Source organism: Mustela nigripes, chromosome 14, assembly GCF_022355385.1.
Source record: "Mustela nigripes isolate SB6536 chromosome 14, MUSNIG.SB6536, whole genome shotgun sequence".
Lineage (NCBI taxonomy): Eukaryota > Metazoa > Chordata > Mammalia > Carnivora > Mustelidae > Mustela > Mustela nigripes.
The window spans coordinates 13,181,855-13,201,463 of record NC_081570.1 but is presented as its reverse complement, the minus strand read 5'-3'; the positions used below and the strand labels follow the sequence as shown (position 1 = coordinate 13,201,463).

General features: G+C 58.4%; 1 protein-coding gene across 2 annotated transcripts in view; it reads left to right on the top strand.

Annotated features, from left to right (window-relative positions):
• IFFO2 (intermediate filament family orphan 2) overlaps window positions 1-19,609 on the top strand; it is a 43,985-nt gene that overhangs the window by 14,129 nt on the left and 10,247 nt on the right. For both annotated transcript variants that reach the window (XM_059376415.1, XM_059376414.1), the window contains exon 2: window positions 18,967-19,027. In XM_059376415.1, the coding sequence (XP_059232398.1) occupies window positions 18,967-19,027 (61 nt within the window). The remainder of the gene's footprint in view (window positions 1-18,966; window positions 19,028-19,609) is intronic.

Below are 19,609 nucleotides of genomic sequence, written 5' to 3'. Positions count from 1 at the left end.
TTGCCTGGAGCCCCGTTGGGCCCCAGGGGCCCCGTTGGGTGGGAGAGTGTGTCGCTCTTCCTGCCACCCAGAGGAGGGGCCCTCTCCGTCCCAGACTCCTTGTGTGGATGTGGAGGCAGCCTCAGGAGGTCACATCCCTGGCCTGAGGTCTCGCCATGAAGCAAGGGCGGAGCTGGAATTTGAACCTGAGTCTGGCAGGTTCTTCCGGACTATTTCCCGCCACTCTCACAGGCTCAGTCTTCCAGGCTGGGCAATGGGCTGCACGTCCCCTCCCACCCCCCCAAGCCCCGGGCCCCTGGGCTGAGATGGAGGAGCTGGGAGACAGGGACTTGAGGCCTCCCTGGCCACTCAGCAGTGGGGGAGGGGGCAGCTGTTCTTGCTTCTGGAACTCTGTAATGCCACGGGAGGATGGCTTCTGGGTTCTGATCCAGCCCACAGATGGCCTCTGTAGGGCCTTGTGGGTGAAGCCTGCGCTCTCAGACCTTGGCAGAGAGGTGACGTCGAAGGCCGTGTTAGCATTGTTGTTCCAGGGGTGACGTCAGGGCCACTGGTATAGAGTTTCGTCTGAGACAAAGGCTGCTTTGTAGCTTCTGCCTGGTTTGAGCCCAGGCACATCACCCCCCAAGGTGGGAAAGGAGACGGAAGGGATTGCGGGGCCCAGACAGAGAAGCGCTGGGAGGCGTGGCTCATCCTCGGTGCCTCCAAGAACGAAGCCGGGATCTCATTATCCCAGAACGCTCCTCGCCTGGTTTCCCAGGAGCATCTCTTGTGCCCAGTATGGTTCCAAACTTCACGGATGCGTTCTCTTGAGATCACAGCACTCTTGAAGGGTGGCTGTGGTCGTGCCCATTGTACAGATGAGGGCGCCAAGTCTTGGCAGCTGGAGTGGCCTGCTGCTTGTAATAGCTAGAAAGCGGCAGAGCGGGCGTGGGAACTTGGGCCTCTCTTGGGTTTCAAGGATCACCCCTGGGGTCCAACGCTGTTGCATCTTATTTCAAACCCAGCTCTGAGAGTGCACTTCAGAGAGCCAAGATGCCCTGGGGGTTGGCTGGAGCAGAGGAGTCTCATGGCTTTAGGGGTCTAGAGCTTCTGTCCCCGGGACTCAGAGCTGGGCCACTGTGCTTGGAGCGTGTGTTCGTGTAAGACAGAGAAGGGGATTGGTGGCTGGAGGATGGGTCGTTGTGGGAAAACGATCCAAGGAGACCTTGTGGGCAAGTGTAAGGAATCATCCTAGGGGACGCCTAGGACCTTCTGCTCTTCCTTTTTTGGGAATTACCCCACTTGGCCATCCATCCATCTACCCATCCATCCATCTGTTTGCGGGGCCCCTGTGCTCAGGCCCTGTGCTCAGGCCCTGTGCTTGGACCCCCGTCATGATGCTACATGGACCAGGAAGGCAGACTCTCGTTCCTACCCAGTTTGCCAAATGACTGTGAAGTCAGAGCTGCAAGAGTCCTAACAGATGTTTTGTTTCTCCCCCAGCACACATTTCAGAGACGGGCAGTGACTTGCCCAAGGTTGCACAGCAACTTGGTGGAAAAGCTAGGTCTCACGGCCAGGCTGGTGTCCCCCCGACCCCATGTTCTCATCTCCCTGCCCGGCTGAGGTTCCACTCCTGGCCAGCAGCTCTCTTGCCCAGCCCTGCCTACCCGCCTATTTTGATGTGTTCTTGGGCTTTGCTGGAGTCCCTTGCTGCCTGTGTCCTGAAAGACACCCAAAGATGCCTGCTGGGTCAGTGTGCTGGTCGCCGGCTGGAGCTGAGTGTGGCTGTGCTGCGCCCCGAGATGACAGCCTGTCTGGAACACCAGATTGGCTGGGTCCCCGAGTGCAGAGCCTCTGACGCCCTGCTTTACTTCTCTTTGTGGACACCAGCTTGCTATGCCCAGGGATCTCCAGAAGGCACCTGTTCCTCCTTCTCTTTGAGGTTGGGACCTTTGCAAATCCTGCCTAGAGATCTTACTGCTTGGGGAGGGCATTCCAGAGTCTTTCCCTGGACGTGCCTTGTGGCTCTCTCCATTGGAAAATGCTTCCTTGTCTCTGGCCATAATCCCATTTGAGGCATCCCCCTGTTTGGCCTTTCACAGAGTAGGGGAATGGGTGGGCATCCACTGCCTGGGGAAGACAGCACCACTCCCCTCTGAACCCCTAAGCTTATGCTTTTCCCTCCTAAAATCCCTCCTGACTCATGCACACTTCTTAGGGCACGCTCTTGGGGTAGGAACGATCTGGTCCCTTTGAGATCCCATCAGTTCCCAGGAGGGTGGCACATGCCTTCTTCTGGAGTCATGGAACCCTTGGAGCTGGAAGTGGCCCTTTCTTGATGGGGAAACGGAGGCCCAAAGAGGCTGAGCAACACCTAGGACCATTCAGCCAGCCTGGTGGGGTCTCCTCTTTGCCAAGGCAGTCCTGATTCTGGGGTTTGGGCTGGGGAGTGGCTTTCCTGGCCCAGTAAAGGTGGCTGGTGGCCTTCTGGCCTGGCAGTCCCTGCCCCACATGGGTGTCCTGGAAGCAGAGCGGCTGGCTTCGCACAACTCCCTTTGGCGCCCTGGCCAGGAAATCAGTGCCCTCCCCTGCTTGCCCTTTGGGTTGGCACATTCCTGGCGGTCCGGGGCTGCCTTCGGGGCCCCGAGGCGGCTCCTCCCCCACTCCCACCTGTCTCATAGCTCCCTCTCACCCCACTGCCTCCCTGACTCCCGTTTGGCCCCAGGGAGGCTGCTCAGCTCCAGGGCTGGAGGGCGGGAGGCCCGGGTGTACAACAGTGACTAAGTTGCCAAGGGGACACTGACTCCTACGGCTGGGACTAGAAGGGGTTAAGCAGCTCTGCCTGCTGGGGCTGGACACCCAGCTGGTGTCCTGGCCCCTCAGGCCGACCAGGCCATCTGGCTTGACAGACGCCACACGGTGTTCCATCTGTCCCCAGGCAAAGTCACCCGGAGGAAGCCGCCTGCTGCCTTTGTGGGCTGGCAGGGGTGGGCATGCACGTGGCAGTCTGTCTCTAAGAAGCCAGGCCTGCTGGGAAAGGGCCCACCTCTGGGCAGGCTGCCCCAGGGGTGGCTGGCCCACGGGTTTCCCAGAGGCAAGAGGAGGGAAAACCCGAGCTCCCCGGGTGGTCAGGGCTTCCTTGTGCAGCTAGGTCCAGAGAGGTGCTGGGCCAGGGTCACACGGCGTGTCAGTGCAGAATGAGAGGCAGGACTCGCACCCGGGCCCTCTCGCTGCTCTACCCCATGCCTCCAGCTCCCAAGCAGATTCATCCAGTAAATACCAGTTGAGTACCTACTGTCTGCCGGGCACTTAGAGCGTCTGGATACCGGACAGCGCCCCCATCCCAGGGTGAGGGTGGGGAACCCAGAGGATGAACTGTCTGCGGGGAAGGATAGCACGTCCCAGCCAAGCCTCGGACCCTGGGCCTGGAGCCACCCTCCCAGCTGCCGGAAGTGGGGCCCGCTCACTAAGATGACGGTTGGTGTTCACCGGCTTGTACCAGTCCCACAAGCCGGGAGGGAGGAATTGTTGCTGGCTCCATTTCTCAGATGAGGAAACCGAGGCTCAGAGAGGTAGAGCTCCCTTTACTAGGTCGCCAGCTTAGACGTGGCTGAGTCTAGTCTGTCTGATGTCCAGGAGTTTTGAGATAAGGGCCTCGTCCCCTCCCCCAGCCTGCTCCTTCTTGTCCCTCTGTCTTGGACCATCTCCTTTTTGGCTTCTGGCTCAGTCTGGGCCAGGGGTTATGTGGCTGGGAGGGAGGGGCCAAGTCCAGGGAGCAGAGAGGCCCCAGTTGGCTTTGAGCTGAGAAGAGAAGCCGGGCTGGTTCCCTGGCCGGACTGGGGCTGGTGACCCTCTGCTTCCTCCTTGGCAGGCCACCTGGCAGGATCTGAGCAATGCTTGGGGGGACCCCTTTTACCCCCTTTGGAGGATCTCTGGTCTCTAAAGGACTTCCTGTCCATCGACGGGCTCTGGAGGCTGAGCCAGTCCTGTGGGAACTTCTGGGGCTACATGGTCAGGGCCAGGCTGGGCCCGGCCTGGCAGGTCAGCATGGAAGCCTCAGCACTTTGCCCTTGGGGTTTGCAGGTGATGCAACTCCGGGTCCATTCTGACCCCTGGGAGACCGAGATACATACTTTCTGACCATCTCCCTTCTGTTATGAGGCCAGCTGGTGCAGAGGGAGGAGCCCAGGCTTTGGGACGGGAGAAACCGTGTTGTCCCCCAGCATTTGCCACGCCATCAGGTCAGCAGAAGCAGGTGAACCTGGTTTCATGAGCTTGGGGGCTGGAGCCAGACTGCCTGGGTTCGAACTCTGTGAATTTGCACAAGTCGCTTCCCCTCCCTGGGCCTCGGTTTCCTTATCTATAAAACGGGCAGATTAATGAGCACCCACATCCTAAGCCCGTCGCCAGGACTGAAGGAGTTCCTAGTGTCCATCGTGAACTACCCCTTCATGCCGTGGGCTGTTTTGATTATGTGGCCTTGGACAACCCACCTCTTCTCTGTGAGCCTCAGTTTCCCTATCAGCAGACACTAGAGGCTCTAGTAAGTTCTCTGTCAGAGGCTTTACTGTCATGGGGGTTCTCTGGGTGTCTGCTCCATTTCTTTCCCCTCTATCCTTGGGGGAGCTGACCTCTCTGTCCTCTGAGAGGGGTGCCCTTGCCCCCTGCATGGGCAAGAGGGACACTGTGCGTGTGTGTGTGTGTGCATGCGTGTGCAGTGTCCCAGTGTCTTCCCCACTGGCTGAGCCCGCCTGACGACAGGAGGCTGGTATTAAGCAATGAGTGTGTCCCCTCGAGCTGTGTTTAGTCACTAATCCCTCTCTGGGTGCAGACGAGGGCACACTAATCACCTGTCCGGCCATGCTTGCAGCCTCCCCGGCCAGCTGTGACAATTAGGATGCTGTGTGCACAGGCAGTGTCTGTCCCTGCCCATCCTCAGTTTCACAAGCCCTGCGTGTAATTAGCTTCCTGGGTCGGTGTCACTCTTCCCTCCTTCCTCCCTGGCGACTGCTCAGGAGTGTCTTCCACCCCTTACTGCAGTGAGGCAGGAAGCCTCCGGGCTCTGGGTTCTGGTTCCTGCTCTGCTGCTGCCGGGGTGTGTGACCTTGGGCTTGTCATTTCACCCCCTGAGCTTCAGACTTCCCGTGGACTAATGGCTAGACTTCAGAGCATCCCCTTCTAACATCCTGGGGTCCCACGTTTGGAGGTTTTTATGGTTGTTGTTGTTGTTTTTGTACACATGCTTGTCTGCCCTCTTATAACCCAGATGGTGGTCGTTCTCCACCATTTCATGGATGAGTAGACCGAGGCCTGAGGAGGGGACTTGCTTAAGGCTGCAGAGGCTTGGTTTAAATCCAAGGTGGGGTGCATGCCAGCTCCTGTCCAGTGGGCCCTCCTTGGCTTCAGCCTTTTATTTGTGTAGGTCGCAGATGTTAAGGATGACTTGTTCTCCGAGGCCGCGGGCCCAGGGCTGCTCCAGGCGCACAAACCCTCCCAGTGAGTGATGTGGCTTTGATGGGGCGATTACACGGAGTGGCAGACCCACAGTGCCTCGCGCTTACCTGCGGGGCGGCACAGTCACTTGGAATAAACAACGGGAGACCCAGAGTGCACATTAGGGTTCCAAAATAGCATCAGGGGTTGCTGTTTTTCTTCCAAGCTGTAAACATAGCTCTGGGTGGGGCCTCCCCGGCCTCCTGGGCTCAGAGCCCCTGGGCCTCCTGCTTTTCGGCCTGGGTGCCTGGAACCCCTGCTGGCTTCAGGACTCTAGCAACAGCTAGAGCCCCAGCATCAGAGAGCTGCTCCGAGTACCTGATGCTGGGGAGGGATGTGGGGGTTGGGGGGGCATTTCTAGGGGCTCGGCCAGGCCCGAGCAGAAAGGCAAGGTCCTGGGGCTGGAGAGCTGTGAGCTCACCTTCCTGTCATCTGCCTCACAGGAGGTAGGCCCAGGTGACCAGGTGGGAGAAGAGCATCCTTGGAGGACAGGAGCAGAGCTGGCCGGGACTGTGGAGGTTGGGGAAACTGAGGCTGATAGGGAGGGGAAGGCAGGGAGGTCATGCCCAAGGCCACACAGTGAATCAGTGCTGCGCTGACTCCAGACTGGGGGTCCCAAGAAAGGCCCTGGAGTTGGCCTTCAATGCACCCTTTATCCAGAAAACATTTTTTGGTGCCTATGGTTCCAGGCTCTGCTGGGCTCTAGAGTTGCTGCTGGGAGCCAGAGACTGGCCTGATCTTGTGAGAGTCAAATAGGGAGACTACTTGAGTAGCAAGTGACTGGGGCTTTTGGAGTACAGAGGTAGGGTACTTGACCTTGACCAGAGTCAGGGAAGGCTTCCTGGAGTAGGAGGTATATAAGCTAGGTCCTGACATTGGTATAAGATGAGGAGGAGAGAGATGACAAAGGCGGCATGTAGAACAGAGCCTTCCAGGCAGCGAGTACAGCATGTGCAAAGGCGTTGCTAGTGTGAGGCGGGTTGGCACCCTGGGGGCACACTGGGGTGCCGCGGGGGTTGCTGTTTTATCTTGCCCCATGTTGGCCTAAGGACGCTTGCTCCGGGGCTTATCACACACTGGGCGGAAAACCTCTACCCTTTTGGAAGAGAGGGGTCGAGTCCATTTCTCAGATGAACCTGATCGCCCAGTGTGTTGCTCCTGGGGGGTTGCAGAATGCCACCCCAATGAGGGTAAGGAAGGGCAATGTTTATGGCGGGGTCTCCCCCCACCAGCCTTTTGATTAATTGGGAAACTGAGGCATAAAACTGTACTGCTGCAGGGACTAGGATGGGGACCCAGGGACCCTCCTCTTCCTTGGCTCCCCAATCAGCTATCCAGGCTCCAGTAATTGCCAAGCCCCTCATGAGTTCAGCCTTGTCACACACGGCGCTTTAGAGGGGCACACAAGCCTTTTCTCAGTCCCCCCTTGATCCAGCCACTCACTCCGCCCAGATAACTGGACAGATATACAGATACGTGTACACCAAGGTGTTCTTCTCGGCGTTGCTCAGATTGTTAGGACTTGGGAATGACAGTGCAGGACCCGTTAGATCAGTAGGGTCATGGCCTCCTGCCATGTGACCTGCTCAGAAGGATGCTTGGTGTATATTAAGTGGAAAAACCATGCTTGAATGCCACGTCAGTCTGATCCTGGTTTCACTTGTGAAAGATAAGCTTTCATAAGAAGGCACAGGGAAGGACATGCCACCTATGTGAAGGTGATTCTCTCGGGGAAGAGGGGACTGGGTGTGGTTTTAATTGTTTTGTTTCATTTATCTGATTTCTTTTTATTTCTGTGTAATTGTTGTGAAATACACATGCAACCTAAAGCAAACAGAGAGAGAGAGCAGGTGTTCTTGTGTTTTTAAAGTTTAAATGCCTTTGATTTTTTTGACCAATGGACACATTGCATCACTGAAATTGGAAAAGACACAGGAGAGGAAATTCTCATACACACTCCAGCATGGGTAAATCCCACGGACCTTACGCTAAGTGCATTAAGCCAATCACAAAAGGACCAATACTGGATGGTTCCACTTCCGGGAGGTCCCTAGGAGTAGTCCGTTTCATAGAGAGAAAGTAGAAAGCTGGGTGCCCGGGGGTATGGGGAGTTAGTGTTTAACAGGTGTAGAGCTTCCAGAGGTGGACAGTCGGTATACTGAATGCCACCGAACTGGGCTCTTACAAATGGTTATGATGGCCAATTTTATATTTGCATTTTACCATGACTTAGAAGAAAACGATACAGCAAGGGACAGAGTGATCAGTCTCCCTTCCAGCCCTCTCCCCCAGCCACGTGGTTCCCTCTGTCTCCAGTGTGGGGGTAGATTCCTGGGTTTGATGGGCAGGGGCAGGTCCCCTCTACTTGTGGGCAGGGCAAAGATGCTGCCTGGCCCTGACAGCCCGGGAGCCATGGCCCATTCTTTCCCCGTTTCCGGGTCACAAGGCAGCTGGTGCGCAGACCTTCCTGCCCTGGGGCCCGAGGGATTGAGGACCTGAGGGTAAGGGAGTCAGAGATGCCAGCTAGAGAGAGCTCTGGAGCTGGCCTCTCTGCTTCAGTGGGAGGAGATACCCTGAATCCACTTCTTTGTGTCCCCCGCCCCCCAATGCCAGCACTTGGCTCCCTGAGCAGGCACTTGGGAAATGTTTGTTGAAACTGTCATGGGGGAAGGAAGATGGTCTGCAAGCCAACAGCCAGATGCAGCTGGGTAGCAGTGGACGCTGTGAGGCTGTTGGGCTCTGGCACCCTGAGACACCCAACATTCATCCTCTGCGGCATCCTGGTACCGGCCAGGTCTTCTGTCGCTGCTGGGATGTGGTACTGGGTTGGAAGCCAGAACGATGATGAGTCCTCCTGTGTCTTTGGTCAATGGCTCTGTGTGTTACCAGGCATTGATAGCAGGGGTTCAGTTGGACCTCCATGTACCCTGTCTGGTGCCCCGGGACCGTGGCCAGTTCACTTAGTGGACTGCCACCCACCCTTTCTCCGTGGCGGGAAGACCCCATCCCATGGCTAATCATAGCTTCCATCAGTTGAGCGTTTACTGGGAGCTGGGCTCTGTACTAAGTGCTTCATGACTTGATACAGCAGCACACACACACCTGCCCTTCCCAGCATCCCAGGCTGGTGAAGCAAAGCATCTGGGGACCTGATGACAAACCAACGGTTTCTGTAGAGCCCCAGAGTCACGGGAAACAGACCATTTTACAGATGAAGAGACTGAGACCCAGGGAGAGCTCAGAGCTGGCTTGTGGCAGCAGGACAGGACAGGGAAGCAGCGCCTACATCTATCACCTCTTTCCTAGACTGGAGCAGCCCTGAGCAGGGTCCTCCATGATCCCTGTGTCGCAATGTTTAAGTAAGGAGGCTCGGGGGCAAGAAATCATTTGCCTGGAAGCCTGTGGCTGGTCATTTTGGGATTTGAACCTGTTTCAATCTGACTCCAAATCCAGCAGCTCTTTGGCTGGTCACGTGCCAGTGGTCAGGGTGGCTGGGTGGTGGGGCTGCCCGCAGATTAGACTTGGCCACTGGTAGTGGAATGCTCAGGCTTTTCTCCGCCTGGGTTCTGGGGTCTTGGAAGTGAGTAAACTGGCAAAGCAGGTGCCTCAGGTAAGCAACTCTTTTCCAAGTCAGTGATCGAGACCCCACGAGTCCATATCTGTGCATCAGATCCCGGGTGGTAACCTGGAGTGTGCTGGAGGGCATGGTGGGGAGAGGGGTTCATGGGGCTGAACCCCTGAGAGGTTGCTCAGGCTGGAAAGTCAGATGGGCTGGGCTTTACCTGGAGCCAGGCATTGCCCTTGGACCTTTGTTTGCTCCTCGGTGAAGTGGGCCCGCAAACGCTTAGCTCACGGAGCTCAGGTGGGAGAACAGTGACTAGACCAGCACATAATAAGCATTTTCCAGTCAGTATAAGTCTTCCCCTTCTAGCAGAGTGAGTGTGATGGCAGAGGCAGGGAAGTCGCCGTTTATGGCTCCCTGGATGCCATGAGGAAGGCATGTACCAGGACTGGAACCCCCTGATGGACTTAGTGACTCACCCGGGGAAGTCAGGAAGGGCTCCCTGGAGGAGGTGGTGAAGGTGTAGCGAGCCTGGAAGAGGTTAGAAAATAGTGGCCTACAATCTGGGATGCAGATTCCTCCTCTCCAGGAGATGCCTTTTGAGTTACTTTCCTTCTTAGAAGTGGTCTGGTTTTTATTGGGGGGGCACAGTAGAGCCCCCTCGGGTGTGGTTTCCAGACAGTGGCGATGGAAGAAGGGTGCTGTCCGGCACGCAGCTCAGGGTTACAGGCTCGCAGAACTGCCTGGTCTCTGTAGGGGTTTCAGTACATGCCACCAAAGTGGGAGTGGCGCTAGGAATCTGGGCGAATATGGACACCGGGTAACTGGAACATGGGACTCGTAGAATCGGCCAGAACCTCAGATTGGCATTGGGTGGGCAACTGGGGGCTTCTCTGAGCCCACGAGTATGCCTTATGCCTGCCAGCGTGGTGTTGTGAGACTAACTGGGCTCAGGCTGGTGAGACGTCTCCTGCCCTGGTCTCTCTTGCCATCAGGTGGCCTTTGTTGGGACAAAGGGCTGGTCACATGCCCGTTCATTCTTGGGGAGGGTCTGGGGGCGTGGAGGGCAGAGGCAGGACACTGGCTGGGTCTCTTGCTGGCAGTGGTCTCTTCCCTCTGCCACCGCTACCCCCAGGTGCCTCCAGTCGCCCAGCCAGAGGGCAGAGGCAGGACACTGGCTGGGTCTCTTGGTGGCAGTGGTCTCTTCTTTCTGCCACCGCTAACCCCAGGTGCCTCCAGTCACCCAGCCAGATGATGGTGGCCTCTAGCTCGTCATCATACCAACATCCTGATTATTATGGCGGCACAGTGACTCCGGAGTCAGCCAGTTCTGGGTTCCAGTGTCGCACCTGCCGTGCAGTCCAGGACCACTCCGTCAGTCTCTGGAACTCCCTGACCGTCTGTCATTGGGAGGTCAGGAGGACGAGGACACTGAGTGCATGCTCATGGGACAGTGTGTGCCAGGCACTGTTCTAGGTTCTTATCATACACGAGTCCACTGAACAGTTGCAAAAAGCCCTACGAGACCAACGCTACCTGGGTGGTCTTGCCAACGCCCAGAGAGGGCTGGTCGCTTGTCCCAGGACATGCGGCTGGGGTTTGATCCCAGGACCTTCCCAGCCCCTGCCCTTCTCTCTGCTGCATATGTTGGTATACATTGGTTTGAGCTCAAAGACTGATGCCCCAGCTGGCTTGAGACTTCCTGGTTTATCAGATCGCTTTGTAGTCAGCGTGGCGTTTTTGCTGGGGGACCACAGAAAACGTTTCCTGGCCTGGCCGCTTGGGCCCTTCAAATTTATCCAGCTGGACCCCATTGCTTTAATAGTGGGCAAGTGATGCTTCAGGAGGGAAGGGACTCGCCCAGGGTCACTCAGCAGGTTAGGGACAGAGACAGGATCTGATTCAGGGCTTCCTGCACAACGGTGACTGCTGTGTTGCCCAAGGACATGTGGGCCTGGGGAATGGGGTCCAGTCAAGGACTTGCCAGCCTCTCCCTCCCAGCTGTCTCAAGGCCTGGTGGCTCCCAGGCAGAGCCCCAGAAGTCAGCCAGCTGCCCCTCACAGGGTGCCCCTGGGGCCTGGGAACAGGGAGGGAGAGTGTGCACAAGTTCATGCAGCTCACCTCCCAGTCCATGGGAAGGGTCTGCTTTCACCAGCTTGCTGGCAGAACTATGGGCAGCTGAACTACAGGGCTTCCAGATCCCCAGAGTCGGTGGGTGGGGGGAAGTGCCCCTGCTCCTACGGCCTGGGTCGTGCCACCCTGTGTTTCCCTCCCCGAGGCAGGTGCAGGCAGGGGTGACAAGAGTTGTAAGAATGGCCATCGTCCGTCAAGCATGCCTGTGTCCCTTCCCTTGAGCTTACTGAGTCTGCCCATGTACCCCACAAGGTGGGACCGCCACCCCCATTTCATAGACGGGGCACCTGAGGTTCCTAGGTAGTGGTTAGCAGGCCCCCAGGAATCACAGAGTAGCAGCCGGCGTCCTCAATTTGCCTGCCCTTCTTAGTGCGGTCCACAGAGACTCCTGTCATCCTTGATTCTGGAAGGCCCAAGCTGCTCTTGGCAAGCCCTGTCCGCTGGGCTCCCTGGACGGGACCGCCCTTTCCGGTTGAAAGCTGCCCTGTGTGTGCACGTGTGCACATGTACATGAGTGTGCGTGTGTGTGCAGGGGTGCACACGTGGCATGGTCGCTGCTCCATGGCCCACCAGCAGCTCACAGCCTACGCGGGGGCCTTCTCCGGGCCATTACTGCCCGTCCGTAATGGAATCGGCTGCCCTGGGTAAGTGCGCACATTAATTTAATACCTCCTCCGTGGAGACAATCAGTTGGCATTTAATTTGTGTTTCCTTCCGAGTGGCGGAGTACAGCTGGGCAGACAGGATGCTGATGGGCACATGTGTGCAGGGTCCCTTCCCTGGGGTCCGGGGCTGAGCACAGGCAGGGGGAGGGCAGTGAGCCTCAGGGGAGCCATGCCAAGGAGGTACCTGTGAGCCCGGGGCTCGGGGAAGTGGGGGGGGCTCTCTGCTCATAGAGGGGAGCACCCAGCCCTCCTTCTCCTGGAGGGAGCCACAGGAGAGGAAGAAGTCAGGATGGAGAGGGGAATTTGAGCTGTTAGTGGCCTGGGGGGAGGGCTGTCTTCTCAGCCCTGCCCACCCCCACTGCCTTTCCTGCTCATCTGTGTTTCTTTTCTGCCACAAGTGGGAATTGTTTGTGATATGAGACAAGGGGGTGCTGGGGCATGGGAAGCTGACTCAGTGTGACATTGAAGCTCTCCGGGGGGTGCTCAGCGGAAGCTAAGAGGGTGGGGGGCTCCGGATCTTCATCTATAAGTTGGGCTCCATTGGCCCACTCTGATCTCCTGCCCGTGGGCTTTGGGGAGGCTGGATTTGAAGAAAGGGTCCCCTGGTCTGTCTATGGGCTTGTCCCCCATGCTAGTCTGGACCCCGGCTCTGCAGTGTGGCCAGGGGTGGGACACGGTCCATCTGAGTGAGGCTTACACAGAAGCGAGGCGGAGCCCAGGGAGACAGGTGGGCAGGAGGATGGCCCGGGCATGCCCCTGGCTGTCACGGCATTCTGCCCCCAGCTGTGCTGCAAAGGGGTGAGCTCCCCGTCCTTCTGGGTGGAAATTGTTCTCTGCCACCGGCCCTCCACCGGAGGCCAGACTCCTGCTTGGCCCAGAACGAAGTTTTCCACTGCGGGCTCTAACCTAGCCTCACCTGAGTGAGTCAGCCAGGGTGTGCCTGCCACTTACCTTCCGTGGAAAGGTGTGGACCATTCCTGGGCCACCCTCCCTGCTCTCTGAGGTCTGGGCGCTGGAGCCAGCTGTGGCGTTCCATCGTTGTTCACACTGAGCTGCCAGACATTTAGTCTGCTCTTCGCCGGGGGCGGGACTGGGTGTTTTCGCCCCCACTGCCCACCTTATGTAGTCCTCACAACCACCCTGCAAAGGGGTAGAGTGCTTCTTATGCCAGAGATAAGGAAACTGAGGCCCAGAGAGGGTGATTGTTTTGCCTGAGGTCACACCGCTGGGAAGTGGAGGGGGGAAGGATTCAAACTGAGCACTTTGGTGCCTAGGCATCTCCAGGACTTTCTCCCCAGCAGCCCCCCGGACTCTCCCTGAAGCCTTCATTGTTTTTCTGGGGCTGTACCCACTTTCCTCTGGAGCCGGGGGCCCCAGACCTCCATTCTCTGACGGCACAGGAAGTGAAAAATCTGTGAGTCAGTCCCTCTGCCAGTGACTTCAGCCTGGCTTTCCGCCCCACCCCCCAGCAGGCCAGGCTTTGTCAGCCCCTTTCCTGAGGCTCTGTGTGTCATCGGGGTTGATGGTGGGGGGAGACCCTGGCTGGGGGATGGGAGGTGGGGGTGGGGAGGCTGGTGGTGAAACTTCACCCCACCTCCGCCAGTGGCCTGCTGGACTACTCGTCCATCCTGTGGTTGCTGCTGGCTCCTCTGGAATGCGGGGAGACCACATCTGGGCAGGGCGGGTGCCGCTACCCTTGTCCCTGCCCCTGGCCTCACACGTGTTCTCCTTCTGCTAAGGTAGGTGCCGAGGTCCCAGACCTCAGTCTCCGAGTCACTTTGTAGGGTCGTTTCCTCTCCTGGCCCTCTTTGTCCCAAGTCCCTGCCTCCGCTCTTCAGCCCCTAGGGCGGTGGGAAGTGGGGGAGGGAAGCTTTCTTCTTCTCCCTGCCCCCTTCCTGCCCTGGTGGCCCCTCCCCCGGCCTTCCTCTCCCTGCAGTGGACAGAGCTGAGCGGAAGCCCAGTGCTGGGAACTCAGCTCCTGGGAGCCCCTAGGTCCGTGTGGTGTGTAGGCAGAGCATGTTCCAGACAGAAGTGAGCAGGAGGGCTGAGGAGTGATGTGGTTCGGATTCATTCATTCATTCAATAAATCCATACAACCGTTAGGCTCCTTATCAAGTGCCGGCTGGTTTTAGGAGCAGGAGTACGGCAGTGGGCGCAGCACTGGTAATTATAGCCAGTCCTTGGCCCTGGCAGAAGGGCCGGACCCCCAGGCTTAGGCCCAACTCCTCGGAGGATTTGTATGATGGCGTCCCTCCTCTGAGCCTCTCCGCCCACCGGAACAGGCCTCTCACTCCTGTTTCCTTCATGCCCCATCTGGCCAGGGCACAGGGGTCTTAAAACTTCTGTGATGGGAGCTGGAGGGCCTCTCTCTGCTGCTGCACACACGTCCAAGTTCCCGATTTGTGGACTCCCAGGTCTGAACCCCTGCTTACCCGCTGCCCTGGTGCAGAGACCCTCACCAGGGCGGCCCTTGCACGCTACTCTTTCCGGCCGCTGAGCCGTGGGTCACGCTGGGCCGCACTCCAGGAGCTCCGGGGGTGCCATGCATCAGCCCCTTCCTTGCTGGGGTCTTGATTTCCTGTTCACTCCAAGGCAGTGGGAAGCTTTGAGCACAGGCCAGTGGAGAGATTGGGGCAGTGAGCTGCAGGGGGGCAGGAACCTGGGCTGGGGCCGGGAGATGGGCCCTGAGGTCCAGTGCAGCCAGAGCTGAGGGCCGGTCACGTGACCTTCAGAGAGTGTGGGAACTGGATGGGTTTTTCTTGAGTGGCCCTGGTATGTGCTGGGGCCACATTCTGTCCCATGTGCAGGTGGAGAGACCCAGGCTCTGAGAGATGGAGGCAGGTGCTCGGAGAGGCTGAGTCTGTGTTCATTCTCACATCCCTCCTCCTCCCTCCTTGTGAGCTATGGCCCGGGCTAAGGGAATGGAGGGCACAAAGCCATCTACTCCCTGTGTGACCCTGGGCCTCAGTTTCCCTAACTCTACCCTCAGAGTTGTTGACTAGGTGAACTCTGGCCCCTTCCAGCCTTCACTTTTGGAGATGCTCTGAGTAAAGGGATGACATAGACACGACCCCACCTTCCTAGCTGTGGGATCTGGGGTAATGGTCTTGGTCTGCAGCTTCTTCATGAGTAACATGGAAATAATAATGGGGCCTAGAGGCGATCGTGAGTATCGTTTAAGTGAGCTTTGCCCTAGGAAGGCTGCGTGGCAGGGGTGCATGCTTGGTTCGGGTTAACTGCTCTGTTTGCGTTCTCCCCCTCCTCCTCCTCCATTGTCGTCTGCCTGCCAGCTGCAGATGCCGCCGTGCATGGCTGTGGACGGAGAGCCGTCGGAGGAGCTGGCCTTGGAGACCGCTGTCTGAGGGTGTCTGCAGGGGGGGAAGGGAGAGGCTGCGGGGGGGGGCGAGAGCAGGTCCCCGTGGTGTGGCTGGGGCACAGCGGACGCATGCCGGGGTGGGGCCCTGAGCACTTTCTGGAGGTGGAAAAGATGGAGGGCCGTCTGTCCCTGTCCCCCTCATCGTGGCTGGCTCTTTGGGTGAGAGCGTGTGGGATGAGGTCCCATGGCCATGCGGCCTGGGATGTGGGAAGTTGGAAGTTTCATGAGCCAGTGGGTCGGGTGGGGGGCAGGGGTGGCTCCGAGTGATTCAGGCCACCTCGGCCCTGGCTGGAGTTATTTATCTCCATGCTCTGGGCCTTCATTTTCCCACCTGTAAAACGGGGCTGGGGGTTCCCCCGTACCCTCACAGCCGACAGTGTGAGCACCTTTGCTCAGCAGGGGCCGGTTGGGAGAGCCGCAAAGGGCACGATGTCGACCCAGCCCTGGCCTGCAGTGGGTGTGTCCCCTTCTCCGTGGCAGTGGCTGCTCCCTGGCCTCTGTGCTGCCCATCTTCGCTTATGTGGGCGCCTCTGTCCCAAACACCCGTCCTTACTGAAACCGCATTCCCGGGGCAGACCCAGGGCGGGGGAGGGGGCCGTCCCTGGGACAGGTGTTGAAATCGAAGCGGCCGCAGCTTGGTTGACCAGTTTTCGGTTAAGCCGCCTGCTCCCTCCGGGGCTGGGCTGCAGCGAGCGTGGGGCGTCTGGGATCCCTGAAGCAGTCTGTCACTGCTGTCCTTCCGCCGCAGTCAGCCAGAGCAGCTGAAGGGCACCGCTATTCTGCACCGTCAACGCTGGTGCGGGCAGAGCCAGCTTTCTCCACCACGGCCAGGAGGCGCGGCACTGTGGGCCTCGGATGGGGCCCGCCAGCCAGCTGCCGCGGGCACGCAGGGCTCTGCACGAGGTCTTCTGGGAGCAGGCCCGCCGGCTGCCCACCCAGCCTGGCTTTGGAAATACAAAGGCCCGTGAAATCACTGGTGCAAAGCTCATCTGTCGGGGTGCAGCTTAGAAACACCAGTGAGATGTGGGGCGTGTGTCAGGGGCAGCTCATCAGGAATGCGGCATGTCTGTCCCACCCCGGGCCTGCCGAACCCGGACCCGACCCCCAGGGGATTGCTGTGCCCAGACAGCCCGAGACTCACTGCTGCTTGAGAGCACGGGCAGCGCGTGCATCCTGTCCCTGCTCGCTAGCTGTGTGACCCGAGGCTAGTTGCCTCGCCTCTCTGAACCTCAGCTCTGACACCTGCAGGATGGAGTTGGGGAAAATTCTCTACCCGAGCAGGTTAATAATATATCTCATGAGAACCGATGTGTGTGAGGCACTGAGCTTGGGGCGCAGGGCACGGGGCACAGACCGGCCTGGCCCATCTGGGGTGGGTACTCCTGCTGCTGTCTGGAGATCCCAAGGCCTGGTTCGTGTTTTCTCTCGGGGCTGACTGGGGGCAAGTCCCTTTCCTTCTCTGGGCCTCATGTTCCCTCTCTGTACCAAGGGTCTGTGGAGCCCGAGGCACCTCATTAGAAGCCTGATTGAAGGAAAAGTGAGAGCGGCCGGGCTGCATCTCCAGGAGCCTGTCTGGGAAGCAGGTGTGCAGGGGTGAGGGGCCCCTGGGTGCCCCACCTTTGCCCCTCGCTGCCCCCTCCTCTGTGGCTCCTGCTGTTTGCGGAAGGCAGGTCACAGCCCTTCCTGCACCTGCTCATCTCAGCGGCTTGGAGCTGAGTCCCCTGCCCCCCTCAGAGCAGCAGGGCCCGGAGAGATGATTCAGCTCGGACCCGTGTTCTGGGCCTTGGCCTCCCTTGACAGAAGGCCCAGGAGCCCCGTGCTGCCGGGCAGGTGGAGGGCGACCTGTGAACCTCTCTCTCCCCACCTGGGACCCCTCTCTCCCATGGTGGGCCTGGGACGTACCTGGTGACCTCGGGCAAATTGCCTGTACGCTCTGGATCTCAGTTTCCCTGTTTGTACAGGGGGGGTGCTCCGTGAGATGGTCTCACCTGCATTCCACCCTCACACTCTCTCACTGCCCCTCCTCAGCTTCCTCTGTGTCCTTCATCCCTGGCAGGTGCCCCGGCCCCGTGCCTGCCAGGTGTTGGACCCCGGAGCCCATGGCAGGTCTAGGCCTGGCTGCCAGTGCCGGGGGGGGCTGTTAGAGAGGAAACGGGAGGAAGGGGAGCGTGCGGGGGAGAGGAGGAATTTTCCTCTGTGTGTGCAAACAGTGTCCATTTTCTCTTGTTTCTAAAAGCCAGTGACGTAACGCACCCTTCCTCCCTTCTGGCCTATTTTTAGCTGGCCCCGACAGCATCCTAAAAGGCTTCCAGACTTGCTTGCTTGGAGGCCATGTAGGGAGGTGGACAGAGGGTGAGCAGAGCGTGGAGCTCATCTGTCTGTCCCAGGATGCGGGGAGGGAAGGAACCTGTCCCAGGCTCCCTGTGGGGAAAGAAGGGAGCTGGGGGGGTGGGGCGCAGGTGGGGGGGGGGGCTCTGATGGATCCTGGGTCTCTGGGGAGCTTGGCGAGGCTGCCTATGCTTAGTCTGGAGCCTCGAGCCTGGGTTTGAGTCCTGACTCCACCTGTCCTCACCCTGACCTTGGGCCCCTGACCCATGCCCGGCTTTCTGCATCCGTGACATGGGCCAGCTGTACAGCTGTGCTGAAGGGTTGTCAGGAAGATTGAATGATATCACGTGGAATGGTTCCTGGTACAAAGTAAGCTCTCAGTTGGGGTGAGCTGGTGCTGGGATGCTAATTATGATTTTTTTTTTTTAAGCCTTATTTATTTGTGTGAGAGAGAGGCGATGGGGGAAAGGGACAGAAGGAGAGAGAGAACCTCAAGCAGACTCCTGGCTGAACACAGAGCCCCATGTGGGCCTCGATCTTATGACCCTGAGACCATGACCTGAGCTGAAATCAAGACTCGGACACTTAACTGACTGAGCCACCCAGCCGCCCCCAGTGATTATGATTATTAACATTTCATTCTACCTCCAGTTCATGTTGGGGGTTCCCTGTGAGCCCCTGGGTGCCTCCTGCCCTTTATTCTTTCCTGTCCGGCTTTAACCAGCGTGTGCTGGAATGAGACAATACACAGAAAGCTCTGGAACGGGGCCTGGCAGAGGCGCTGACTAAGTGCGAGCTATATTTATTGTTTTTGTTTTAATGTAATAAAAAAGGCCAGGGTTTGGATTCCAGCCCCATGTGCTAGCCAGCTGAGTGTCTTTGGGTAAGACACGTAACCTCTCTGAGCCTCAGTTTCCTTCTCTGTGAGACATGGATATGTAGCTGGGTAGGGGATTTCTTGGCTGGTGAGGATTGCTGCTGGACAGAAAGACTTCTGCGGACCGTGATGATCATTGGTACAATAGAAGCTTCTTTCTTGTGGCGCTGGCTACAGCCCGGCTCCTGAGCGCCCACGGCCGTACGGGATCATTTAGCAAGGGCAGGAGCAATGGCATTTGCAGGGCACTTTATAGTTTGTGTGAAGGGGAGATGGTGGTCCCTCCCGCCTTCATCTCCCCGGGGTGCAGTGCTCATGCTGGGAACCTGGCGGCTGTCACCCCTGCCTGAAATTATGGTTATGTGTTGACCTGGCTGTCCCCTTCCTGTTGACTGGGAGCTCCCGGAGGGCAGGCAGGGAGGGATTCACGGCAGCACCTGGCTTGCCCAGCCTGGAGACAGGCCCATGGTGGCTGCTGGCATGGTATCTGAGGGCCGGACTGGCACGGGGAGGCCACCGTCTGACCACCTGTCCTTCTTGGCTCTTGCAGGTGGGAGGAGGAGCTCGCCAAACGCATGAACTTGCAGACCATGGTGGACACGCTGCAGGAGGTGAGTGCCCCTGGAGGTCCTGACCACGAGAGGCTTGTGGGAACCGTGTGGCCCAGGGGCACAGTCTCCGAGAGGTGAAGTCGGAGGCCAGTCCCCGCTGAGCCCCTGCACTGTGCCGCCCCTGCTCTCTCAGTCGCTCCTAAGTGGAGCCACGAGGCCTCTTCCTTGTCCCCTGCTTCGGACCTAGGAAGGGCCTGGCATAGTGTTGTAGAAAAGCTCAGGGACGGGAATAGGCAAGTCTGTCTAAGTCCCAGCACTGACCCCTGCTTGCTGGGCGATGGTCCTGTGACTCTTTCGGACCCTCACCTCCCCACCTGAGTTCAGGACTGGATGGTCTCTTGAGCTGCCCAATCCCAGCTTGCAAGAACTGACTGGGGGCCGAATGCCTTGTGCCTTGGAGTGGGGGGGCTCCCGGTGCGAATATTCTCTTGTGGTTCTGGCGTGGGAGCTCTGGGTCTGGGCTCTGCTTCACACCCACCTGCTGGGTGCACTGGGCGGCAAACTTCACCTTCTCCGCCTCTGAATAGCGACCCCATGAGGAGAGAAGAAAAGTTCTTTAAAACGTTTCTAAACATTGCTTTC